Source organism: Anas acuta, chromosome 1, assembly GCF_963932015.1.
Source record: "Anas acuta chromosome 1, bAnaAcu1.1, whole genome shotgun sequence".
NCBI lineage: Eukaryota > Metazoa > Chordata > Aves > Anseriformes > Anatidae > Anas > Anas acuta.
The window spans coordinates 194449206-194462229 of NC_088979.1; the positions used below are offsets into that span (position 1 = coordinate 194449206).

Below are 13024 nucleotides of genomic sequence, written 5' to 3' on the forward strand. Positions count from 1 at the left end.
AATGAAACAAAGTCATTTGCACTTAAGCAGTTAACAGATAGACTAACTAGAGATTGAATTATTAATTTTATAACTGATAATCAGGTCAGAAGGTCAAAATAAGATTAGATATTAACTTATTTTTTTCAAAGAACAATCATCACTGCAAGCCAAAGTAAACTGAATTTCCTGTTGAGCTAGGAAAAAAGAAATATGTGAACTGAATTTCATGTGAAATTCAGAAGGGAAAGAAGTTGGAATTCACAGGGGAAAATGAGAAATTTACCATCATATGAAAGACCTTCAGGAAAAGCAAACAAACAAACAAAAACAAAATAAAAAACACTTAAGCACATCTGAAATAAAGGGAAGCACAGCTCAACACAGTAAATATCATAAGCATTTTATCAGGAAACAACATACTAAAATAATTGAGGGTTTACACCCAAGCAGAGCATATTCATATGTATCCTAAGGAGGGAGGGGGGAGAAAGAAAAAAAAAAAAAAGCAAATTTTAGATCTCAGTAAAATATACATAGCAAAAGTATGTAAAGCCATGGGTTATTAGAATGTCAACAGATATTTTTCAGAAGAGATATCAAAACTGAATTCTTATCTCAGTATAATGACAATTTAATACAAAATAAAAAATAAAGCTTAATCATATGCATTAAAATGCATTTGGCAAAACTTGTGTAAAAGCAAAAATTGTCTAATAGAGTTTGCAATAAAGCAAGAGTCCTTAGCATACATGGATTGAAGAACAGTAAACAAATGTGGTGAGGTATTTAATTTGTCTAGAAAACATGATGGAAGGGTTATTTTGAATTAAATTCGATAATGCGTCTCCAGGACAATGATATAAAACACTAAGGGTAAATTGTATATTGGTGCAGGTCCCAATATGATAACACAAATATACTGGTTTCATTATGAATAAAATAAACTTGAAAGTATGTGCTATCAAATGGTTTCAGACACCACATGCAAAGTATATTTTAACGTTTAACACGACAGTGACTGAAAATATATATATATATATATTTTTTTTTTTAAATGTTGCATGTTGATACCAAAATAATTTATGTGGTCTTACTATCTATAAGAATATTTAGGAAGCAGTTCTTTAAACAAATATTTTCACGACCGTTTTATCTCTTAAACCAAGTCCTGGAAGAATTGCTTTGATAAAGTGAATAAATGGTCATCATTTTAAATTTACTTTTAACTTAGTTTCAACTTACTTTCACTTATTTTGACTACTTCTTATGCTTGTTTCAAGTATCAAAAATATCCAGTTTCTTGGCTAGAATGCAAATAAATGAACAATGTTTCTAAATTACCTCTCATTAAGGAAGGAAGGAAGGAAGGAAGGAAGCAAGGAAGGAAGGAAGGAAGGAAGGAAGGAAGGAAGGAAGGAAGAAAGGAAGGAAGGAAGGAAGGAAGGGAGGGAGAGAGAAAGAAAGAGAGAAAGAGAGAGAGAAAGAGAGAGAGAAAGAAAGAAAGAGAGAAAGAGAGAGAGAGAGAGCGAGAAAGAAAGAAAGAAAGAAAGAAAGAAAGAAAGAAAGAAAGAAAGAAAGAAAGAAAGAAAGAAAGAAAGAAAGAAAGAAAGAAAGAAAGAAAGAAAGAAAGAAAGGGAAACTGAAACAATTCTGAAATGTATCCAAGAAAATAAGTTTGTAGATTGAATTGACTTAGATGCCAGATTAAGTTTAATGCCTTTATTTATGTAAGACAATAATTTGGGATTAAAAATGTTTACTAACCATACCTATAAAAACTGCAGTCAGCCATATAGATGGAATGCCATCAAAATAAAACCAGCTGTCCAAAGAGTCATCTTTAACTTGTGACAATTAAATAGTTTTTCAGAAAGGTATCTGGAGGACCACATGAGTTTTTTTTTTAACTTTTGAATTTTATTTTCTTAGCAAAAGAGACTTAATGGAAAAAAAAAATACAATTTTTAGAAAACAGTTTAAAATAGAAATATATAATACAGATATAATTTTTCCCTTATTTTTATGTTGGCATTCAGTTTAGTTGTTGAGCAGATTCAGGAAATGCAAAAAGATTTTTCTTTTTGGCTTTACATTGCATATTACCACTTACTCACACACCCCCACACATACACGCACCCATATACACATATCCCTCGTTAGCTGCAAAGAGTGCCATTTTCTCTGGAACCCAACTTCATGTTTGCTAAGTTCTGCCTTTGTAACCCTCTCCTATAGTCAGTGTGAAAACTTAAGAAATAAAGGATAGCATTAAAAACTGATAGCATGTTCTAAAATTGTATGTTAGATGCAAATGGACAGCTCTTTTTCTTCAAAGAAAAGGTTATCTTCACAGCAGGATGCTGGGACCCATTGGCAGAAACAAATAGTCTGCAGTTTGTACTCTGACTTGCTGTATGTAACCTCTGGCTAAATTACAAAGAGCATTTTCCATTGTAAGATTTGTCTTACACATTTACACAATAATTAAATCCTTTATATTTCACATAGTGTTCCACAATCTTTACAAGCTTTTGGTGCTTCCACTAAGGCACCCAACACGTTGTGCACTCCATTTGCAATGGGGTCTCAGCCACCACTGAGGGTGTCCAGGCTTGGAGCAGGGAGTAAAGAGAAAAGCACAGGCAGGCAGGGCAGGATTCAGGCATAGCAGAGTGACCAGCTGCTAAGCAAAATGGCCCCTGTGAGGAGTGGTGAGTCTTGCTGCATGTTGTATGTCTAAAAATAGTGCTGCCGGCCAACTCAAGGAGTCAGCAAGAGCTGGAGCTGATGGGAGAAGGAGGGAGCAGCCAGTCCTCAGCCAGGCCAGCAGCACTGAGGACTGTCAGGCATGGCCAGGCTCATCATACAGCGCATGGGTGGAGGCCCACAAGCCATTTGATTCCATCTCCTGTAGCTAGATTTTGCCAGCATATTTAAATAATCTGGAGCATGCTCCTAGCTCTGCTTCACTGCGGCATTGCTTTATGTGTTGGATACTAACCATGTTCAGGAATACTTCTACTGTCCTCTAACAGGACTGCCAAAAACCCCTATAGAAAGGAGAGAGGTGAAGGCAAGGATGTCTTCATTACTTCACAATGCTTTGGAGCTGTCCTAATTCCACACTGCAAAGTACAAACATTGCTCACATCTGGAAGACACCAATTTTCCTACCATTCCTGCTTCCCAAGCAAGCGCAGAGATCAATCCTTTTTTGTCTCCATTCTGCCTTGTAGTCTCTGCCCATCTACCCCCCACCTGAAGACTGGTGAGGAGAAAGTAAAATTCCTATGCTCATCTAGTACAAGCAACTGCAAAATGTTCAGGGCAACACTCTCCTTCCCACATAGAGCTTTTATCCATCAAGGGGCCCAGTTATCCGGCCTTCAAACCTCCTTAGAAAAGTCTGAAATGCTTAAGTGGCAAACTAATGTTCAGCGTAAAGATCCAAAGGGGAGATATTACGTTCTCTGAGGGAGATTGTGCATTTCCCTTCCAACCCTGGCCTCAGTTGAAGTATTACAATAATGACAGATGAGCTCCTCCAATAAGAGGCTTTCTTTTCCTTGACTTCAGTGCACGATTTTCCAGAGTTTTATGCAACGTTTTAATCTCATGTCTTTCAACTCTAGATTCTCCTGCTAGGTTGCTTATGAAAATTACATTAATAGAAACAGAAAATCTGTTAAGCAGGGTAAGAACTGCATTATATGTGAGAGCAAAACAAGCAGCCCCTGGCACTGAGCACCAAAAGGATTCCATTAAACAGAAGGAATACAGTCTTCCAACTGGCAGAGTATCATTTCACTTTGTTGACAGTATATAGAATAATGATTATCTACAGCTGGGTTAGGGAAGTATAAATCACATTAAATTTTTAAAATATGTGTAGCTATGCAGACCACAGGAATACACAACATTCATACATCGATTATTGCTATGGTATTTTTTTAAGGAACAGTTATTTATAGAAACTAAGTGCAACTGCCACATCTTCATTAGAAACTGCTTCAGATGATCCAAACTACAGAAAGTGCTGAGAAGTTTGAATAAAGAAACACACTCAGATGCCAGTCTTTTCACAGAAAAATATCTTTAATTTAAATAAATCTTTAGCATTCATTCTTTTTTTTTTTTTTCATTCAATATGCCAATCTGTTTTTTTACTTTTAGTAAGAATTCAGACTTAGACTTACAGAGACCTGCAGGATATTGATAATGACTAGTAGTCTATAGGAACCTTGCACATTTATCTCTTTCACCAATCAACATCTTAAGTCTTATATGTTAAAAAGAAACTCAAAAACTGATATTGTGGACAGCCTGCTGACATGAAAATTTCTTGCTGTTTTCTTCAGATTCTTTTTGTTTGCTTGGTTGTTTTTTTAACCCATTAATATAACCCCACATGTATAAGAAAACTCAACAACACCGGACATTGTCTCCACACAGGACTTAGGACTTTGGATTACAAACCTAAAAGATCCACTCATAGAAGAAACAATACTCATTGTTAAGTAAACTTAAAACCAGCTTTGACAGGATAGTAATAGAAAAAGTATTGACATGTATTAGCAAAGGATTTTCTTATATATATATATATTTAAATTCTGTTTTCATCACTTACCCTCTTTTTTCATATATAAAAATATTAAATATATATACACATATATATGCTTTCTTATATATATAGCTTTCTTGAAAACATCTCAGTAAAAATAAATCAAAATCCTGTATAAAAGATACCATTTATGTTTAGAAAGCTACCAATATATTTTCAGAAACTAACAAAACTTCCTCTTGCATACATTGTACAAATCCTGAAACTTTCGTTGAAGATCACCTATTTTTATAAAGCAAAGACAGCACAATGATTGCATGTAGTAAGAGTCATCTTTCTTGCCCATAAGGCAAACAATAGGATTGATTAATATTATGGTGGGTGGGGGAGGAAAGTTAAGAAAGGGAGTGTTGCCAAGAAACTGCCACTGTGAAAGTTGGCCAGAAAACAAGTTCTACTCTATGAAAAATTCTGAAGTTTTGGAAATCTAATTTTCATTCACATCAGGATGAACCATGCCCTCCTAAAGTGAAGAGTCCATTGGTTAGGGCACGACCATAATCATCAACCTACTGATATTCACAGTATCTGTCTCTCAATCTCTCCTGTTGGAATATTAGATAGATGAAATATTATTCATTGAGCTTGGGAAAGTATAGACCCTGCTAACAGCCTACAGGCAGAACAAGGACTTTGTCTCATTCAAGAAAAGTGTCCTGAGATTAAGCATGACCTAGCTTCTTATGAATTTGGCTATAGACCAGTTTCTGTCTAGTTGGCCCACTGAATAAAGTTGCAGGAGGCTGTTCTGCTTTTTTCAAACTAGCCCATCAGTTGATGAATTTCTATCCTAGGTGAAGATTTTTCACTATCAGGTACCCCAAGCTATTGTGAATGCCTTTGCTGCAGATTTCTTATTAATTTGATATGGAGGAACCAAGCCAAAGACATTTTCTATTTAAAATGAAAAGTTTTGATGGGTCAGCATTTTCCAGTGTGTGTGTGTGTGGGGGGGGGGGGGGGGGGGGAGGGGTAATCTCAGAAAATTCCAAACTAGCTCTAGTCATCATTTTTTCTGAAAGGTCACATGTCCACAAAATGGAAATTGCAATGAGCATAAAAAAAGCAGTTTAGAAAAACATAGTAGCATAGTGTCTGTATCTCTGTTTCACCTGCTACTAATGCCTGTATTTGGTAATGCAAAAACAAAATTGTCACTGAGTAGACTGAGCACAGGTCTTCTGAGACGTTCAACATCATACAGAACCACACTCACTGTAGGTGAAAAATGACAGGTTTTACTACATGTGATGCTGCCATTCTTTTTCTTTTTCTTTTTTTTTTAACTTGACCACTGAGTTTACAATAAATAAATAAATAAATAAACCCACTTTTAAATCATATGTATATATGATATATATATATATATATAATTGTAACTATAAAAATATAATTATATCTTGGAAGCCATCAACACCACTTGCCATACCCAGTGCTTGATGCCCTCTGACATGACCACAGGACCCATGCACTGTATGAGCCTGCTCTCACTCTGCCCACTCCTGGCAGATCCTTTCCCTGAATTGTGGCTGTCTTTTGTTTCTGTCTGTGCAAAGGTCTGACCCTAACAATGTTGGCGGAAGGAAGGAAGGAAAGGTTTGTAGAAACCTTTGCAAACTCTTTTTTCCTCAAACGTCTCCCCAGAGGGCCAATAGAAACACAGAGTTAGCTCTTCAGATATCCAGTCTAAGGGGGACACTTCAGGAAAGAAATTCAGCTAAAGAGCTTCCAGCACTTGATGACTTATTGTTTGTTCCTTCCCCCCTTCCCCCCCCCCCCCCCCCTCCCCGCTCCCGGGCTTCATCAGGAACATCTAATGAAATTACAAGTATTTCAGTCTGGAAATAGCATGTCCATACCGCTGAACTTTGGCAAGGACATTCCCTTTCTTATACAGTCTTATCTTATACTATCTCGCGCTTTGGGTATTCCTTGTCAATTTATGTAACCTAACGTTTATTCTGCCACTTGGAAACGAAGGGCAGATGTTCCCTCACGCCCTGACAGCGGCCAGGAGCTGTCTCTCCCGCTCCCACTTCCTCAGTTCTTCCCATCCTGAGAGAGCCCCCTCGCTGGGAGGGGAGGTGGCGAGATGCAGAGACATCCCCGCAAGCCACCACCCGCTCCTCCTGTCCCCGCAAAGCCCTGGACGAGCAAACTCTGCCGCAAACAGTGCTCAGCCTGCCCCGACACCCAGGCACCTCACCCCCGGCCGCTGCCGGTGCCTGCCCTCAGCGCAGGTACTGCTGAGGGGAGCCGGGGGTGTTGGGGTCTCCCCGCCCGCTGCACCGCCCCCGCCGCGACTGTGAGGGGGAGAGGGGAAACGCCGCGGCCGTGAGGTGGCGGGGGTGTCCCTGGAGAAGTGACAGAAAAACTAACCTGCCGCAGGGATGGTGATGGGAAGCAGCAGCAGCTGATGGAGCAGCAAGGCTGGCAGGAGTTGGGTGGCCCACATGGTGCCGGCGGCCCCCCCTCCGGCGGGCTGGCGGGGAGGAGGAGAGGAGATGGCTCCTCGGAAGGACCCTGTGCACAGCCGGTCACTCGAGGAGGCAGAGTGAGCCGAGCTGCTTTTTATTGCGATGATCTAAGTTTGTTGTGTGATTAACTGGAAAGATCTGGGTCCCAACTCCCTCTTACGGTAAGAAACTGTTTAACAACATCCCCTCTCTGCCTCCTCTCCCCCACCCCGCCCCTCCCCAGGAGCTGCCTCCCCTCCCCTCCCGCCCCGCAGCCAGCCCAGGGAGGGGGCTCCCACCACCACCTCCCTCTCTCCCTCCTTCCCTCTCCCCACCGCCTCCCTCCCTCCCTGGATCCCCCCAGGGGCTCAGGAGGAGCAGCCAGGCTGGCCAGGTCCCTCAGAGAAACACAGCTTCCCTTGGGGCTGTTGTCTACTGCTGCACAGTCCCCCATATCCCCCCTCCCCACTCCTAGCCCCCAACCCTCCTTTGTCCTCTTTGACCTGCAGCCATATCACCTCTCTCTGCCCGCAGACATCTCCCCTCACAAAGTCACCCTTTTCTCCACCTGCCCTTTGGTCTCATCTGCAGGAAGGACCCTCAACCATGGCTGTTTCAGCAGGACTCCTGCTGCCCCATAGCCAGGAACAAAACAAGACCGTTTCCTGGTTAAGAAGCACACCTTTCCTCTGACCTGTCCATGGCTCCCCCTTGGCTGCTGGCCTGGCCTTTCCATCACCCTCTTTGACCATCTGACAAGTGCCACTTCCCCAAAATTGTGGCAACTCTGGGGAATCTAAAGGTCAAGTATCAGCTGGCTGGTGTTTCTCTGTGGAGACAAACCACAGTCCAAAACGAGGCCCGACCTTCCTTCTGTCACTGGCAAAATGACTCTAATTCTTCTATTGTGCTTCCTTTTAACTTCGTGGAAGAAATGGCATTGGAGTTTGTTTAAAAGCATGAGACCGGCCTTTGCTAACGTGAGTGTTCAAAAATAAACATTTCAAGAAAAGTTTTGCTGTAATTTAAACCAGTTCTTTCTCCCATGCACCCACCTATGGTCTATTACGTAAGTGTATGACAACACAGGCAGTAGAAAAACATTTCTTTCCATTTTCCGCAAATAAACAAGAGACCTGCATGTGGACCCCTGCCATGTGAGTCTTCTCCAGTCCAGTTTCCCTTTCCCAGACTTACTACCCATCTTGCTCATAAACACCTTTGAATGAAAGAGTTTTTCTCAAAAACATATTGTTTTCAAAGGCAAAAGATATTCATTTTTTTATTATTAATTTTTCCTTTATTTCCAAAAATATATGTATATATATGCTTTTTTCTTTCCTTTCACCCAAATTATACCCAATGTCAAAATAAAATATTTCTATTTGGGAATTACTGTCTTGGTAAGTGAAAGAAAGGGGACAATAAGGAGCTGAGGGAGAGTTTGTGAAGAAAATATTTTGAACATTGGTTTTACAGGAAAAACAAATTAATGTAAAAAAAAAAAAAAAACTTTCTTAAATATGCAGAATGAAAATTATTTCTATTTTTTTGCTGCTCTTGTTTTTTCTCCAAAGAATAAAGCTTTATTTGCTTGAGTTTATTTGCTGGTGTGCTAAAAGCACAACCTGGGAGCAGAGAATTTGTATTCCTTATGCCATTGACCTTGTGCGAAATCCTTGTCCACTGCAAAAAGTAGAACATGGATATCTCAGTTTCTGTTTTCTGTTCTTCTGCTTGTGCTTTAAGATAGACATAAATATAAACAATGAGCAACAAAAATAATCATAGGACTATGCTGAGCCCAAAATAGACACATTCTGTTAACCAGATGCATTTGACTTGTCTGTGCATGTGATGATTGACCTTTCTTTGTATAAAGCCCCAAATCATGTACCATTAAAGTCAAGTAGATTTTTTGCCACCAACTTCCCTAAGGTGGAGTATTTGGTCTGTAGTCAGATTTCTCCTGAATCTTAGGAGGGTTTCTGCTGTGTCTCATGGGGACTAGGATGCTTCCTAATGGAGAAAATATTTTGCTATATGGATTCCTATTATTAATACATAGTCCTGTGTATTATTCATAATGTATTTGTACTTCTGCCTGAGAGTTTAAGTCATGGGCATAAGCTTCTTTGCCTGTATATATTATTCTGGGCATGTGCAACTCCTTAGACATGGTTCTCTATTTGACCAGTTTTGGGAGCCTGCTGGAGGACAACTCTACTTTTTACGTAAGTCGTATTGCCCTTCAGTGAAAAATAAGGCATGCAGAGTGAAGGGCCAGAGACTGAAGAGAAAATATAAAGGAAAAAATCTTGTAGGTGTTACATTCAGATGATATATTCATAAGCAGTCAAGGCAAAGATTGCATCTGGATCTGGGAATTGAAAATGCTCTTTGGTCCCACATCATATACTGCGAAATGTAGTATGATCCTTTTTCTCTGTCTTCTTGCCCCATGTATTTTACAAGTGAAGCATAATATTTTAGTTCAGTTCAGTCAAATTTTATCTTGAAATTCAATATGAAGAAAGCCTGTAAAAATTGCATTTCATGCTTATGTTTTCTAAAGAATATTCAATGTCAGGTATTAGTCTGCATATAGAGAAACTAAGAGCTAAATAGGATAACCAAAAGTTATAGGCTTTATGCAAGAATATTCTGTTATGAGTTATGATTTCTGTCCTTTTGAGTGTATGCTTTCAGACCTATAAGTCTTTATCTCTCGCTTTTTTTTTTTGGGGGGGGGGGGCTGGTTGTAGCTGAGGGTGATGCTTTTGGTATTCTTTTTCTTTTTTATTATTTTTTGGCTTCTAATTTCTTTGAACACCTTACAAACTTGCCTTGATAACCTGACTCACAAACCAGTATAGTTCTGTGTTAGGAAAGTAGCATAATATTTCTGTAGGCAATATCTAAACAGAAAAGTGTTACTGCACACTTTACCAAAGATATATTGGCTCTACATTGCCTACATGAGTAAAAAAGTTTGAAAAAGTTTTATTTTGGTTGGAAAAGTAAGCAGACATGACCAAATACATAGAAACTGCTATTTTTATATTCCCTTTTCTGACCATAACCACAGTTGGATCTGTTTTTCAGATGTAACTTGCTACTCAGAAATGCTAGATATTCAAAATTTTGGCAGGAATCTGCACACGCATTCACAGAATAATACCAAGTCACAATTAGCTTTAAAGGAAAGCTTTCCTAAATGAACCATCATCTGTCATATGAATTACCTATTATGTTCAAAATAAGCCTTTTTTCTTCTTGATTTACCCTCTTCTATATGTAGCACTCCTTATGCTAAAGTTTCATTGGATAATGAGCCTAATAACAAGCACATGTAGCAATTATTATTCAACGTCAAGTTGATTAATGAAAAAGTTCTTAAGTATAAACCAAAAAACTGTGGTTCATCTTATCTGCGGTATCTACCTTTTTTTTTTTTTTTTTAATAAATTGAGTTTGATAGTAGGAAAAAAAGACCAAGGTAGAGACTGGAGACTGAATCTCCCTATTCAATGCTGTTCAGAAATGTAGAGTTTAGTAGAGCTACATGTCAAATGTCAATCCCTGCTGAGGCACTTGAGCCAGAGTCCCAGCTGGTCACATGGCACCTTCCAGCCCAAGCCCCAGGCTTTCTTCATGCAGGGGAAAAAAAGAAAAAAAAAAAAGAGACAAAAAAAAAAAAAAGTAAATAGTGGAAAGGAAAGGAAAAGGGGGAAGAAGACGATAACAAGATCCTAGCACAGGGATTAATGTGTCTGGTGTCTGGCAGAAGCTCAACCACCCCCTGAGTCCATCATTTTAGATTCAGCCAAGACGATTTTGCATGTCATCATGCTAAATGCTGCACATCTGAACTGCTGGTCCCAGAGGGCAAATTCACCACACCAGTCATGTCTTTACACCTCCATGCAGTGAAGCAAGATAGTTTAGCATCTCAGATGAGGCTTCATGCTGATTAGACACCGGGGAGACCTTAGATGGCAAGAACTACACCTCCTTCTGCAATGTAGGCACTAATCTACATGGCATTCACAAATAAAATCCCACATGGATTTCATACCCTAAACTATACAGCCTTAAACTTTTTTTCCTTCATCCCATGTTATAGCTTATAAAAAAAAAAAAAAAAAAAAAAAAAAAAAAAGGTTATTGTCTGGCCTTGTGAGAACAAGACATATTACAGTTAAGATTGAACCGCTACAATTGCATTTTACCCAAAAGCAAGCATTTGTAAACGGGCTTCACACTTCAACTGAACACTTTCATGGTACAAACCATGAAAAACAATGCAAGACATGCATACAATGTTAAACAATCCAGATTATCACCTTATACATAGATGTATGCTCCTGGGGAATTAAAAGTATGCTTCTGAAGTTGCTGAGATTAAAAAAGAATATGAATTCCCAAGTGAATTGGTTGTGTTTAATTCCACTTATTAAAATTAACATATGTTCATAATATTCCAATATATATCATTCAAAGTTTTGCCCACACCCAGACTCTCAGGTCTGAGTCCTAAACCTAGTCAGGTAATCCAGGGTTCATCCCTGCAGTCTTTTAGTGGCATAAATACCCTCTGGCTTTCCTATCTAAAACATACTTTAACTGCTTTTTACATGTATATTATATGCTAATTAAGAATAGGTAAGTAGAGTAACAAAAATAATAATAAAATAATTTAAGTTCTAGTATAAATGCCATGTAAGCCATTTACGGCATGGTGCCCAATGGCATCTGATTCTGAATGAATCCTTCCAGATTAGTTTGGAATTGACAATTGTCAATATATTGGGAAAAAAAAAAAAAAAAAAGGCAAGATTTTATGTACACCACGTTGATATTAGTAGGAAATATCTGAAAATGTTTTGTTTACATGAAGCTAAATCTTTCAAACTAATTTGCATTAATAAAAACATTATTTTCAGAAAAACTCCTAGTAATACTCGTATGAAGTTTTTTGGAATGTGCTGCATTGTGGCTAAATGTTCTTAGGAACTGTCTTTTCGACTCCAGAAGGCAAAACAATCCCTCACTCTACTCAGAAGTGTTCCTTGTATTTATTGAGAGTTACACGTATGGATTGAGGATGTTAAACTTTTTGTTTAATTTTTGTTTGTTTGTTTGTTTGTTTGTTTGTTTTGATTCCCTATCTATTAATCTCTACAATGCCAAAACTTCTATAAAAGATAAATGCCACAAAATTCTGATGTACTTTGTCTGTATTACTCAGGGCCTAATGTGATTCTCAAAACCTTTACAATAGATTTTTTTTTTTTCCTTTGTCCAAAAATGTAAGAAAAAATGAACCTCTCTTTGACCTTTTTTCTACTAAAATCAAGTTGTGGTACTGGCCATTGGAAAAACAAACAGAAGCTGAATACATTCAATATGAGGTAACAGCCCCAGAAGCCCTTAATTTACATGCCATAGTTACTGAGTTACTTCTCTGAGGATAGTTACTCTCCATACTATTTAACTATTTAACTATTCCAATATCTGTACATTTGTGTTTCACCATAAGAATTCAATTTTTAGCAAATTAAAGAAGTGCTTTTTCATGCTTATTAGAAGATGCTTTCTCCATGACAGAGTAATCTAAAAATCAAATGTTTGGCTGAACTTATATTCCAGTCTCCAGGATTTATTTTTTAATCTTTCCCATTCACAAAAGCTTGATTCCTTTAAATATTTGTATAAATTACAAATATTCATTACAATAAATGAAAATTAAATTACATTTATGTGTATATATCAAATATATTTCTACTCTGTCTTACTGTTGGAAAAGCTTTTCAATACCAGCCTAAAATGTCCAACTACTAAGATAATCACCTATCTTCTGCTTTTTAAACCAGTTTTATAATTTTAGTACCTGAGCTAAGGTTTGTAAATAAGTGATCCTGACAATACAGTAATGCTTACTCTGGAACTTTGATACGTACAA

The 13024-nt window shown here is 38.1% G+C and overlaps 1 protein-coding gene and 1 long non-coding RNA gene across 9 annotated transcripts in view; one reads left to right on the plus strand and one right to left on the minus strand.

Annotated features, from left to right (window-relative positions):
• Positions 1-7116, minus strand: part of HGF (hepatocyte growth factor) — a 65516-nt gene extending 58400 nt beyond the window's left edge. For all 8 annotated transcript variants that reach the window (XR_011092105.1, XR_011092104.1, XM_068669937.1 and 5 more), the window contains exon 1: positions 6983-7116. Coding sequence is in view for 6 of the 8 variants with exons in the window: in XM_068669937.1 (XP_068526038.1) it covers positions 6983-7058 (76 nt within the window). In the remaining 2 variants the exon portion in view is untranslated. The remainder of the gene's footprint in view (positions 1-6982) is intronic.
• Positions 7102-8071, plus strand: LOC137849857 (uncharacterized). Its single transcript, XR_011092107.1, has 2 exons — positions 7102-7241; positions 7651-8071. It is a non-coding gene; the product is annotated as an uncharacterized lncRNA (long non-coding RNA).
• Positions 8072-13024: the final 4953 nt, after the last annotated feature.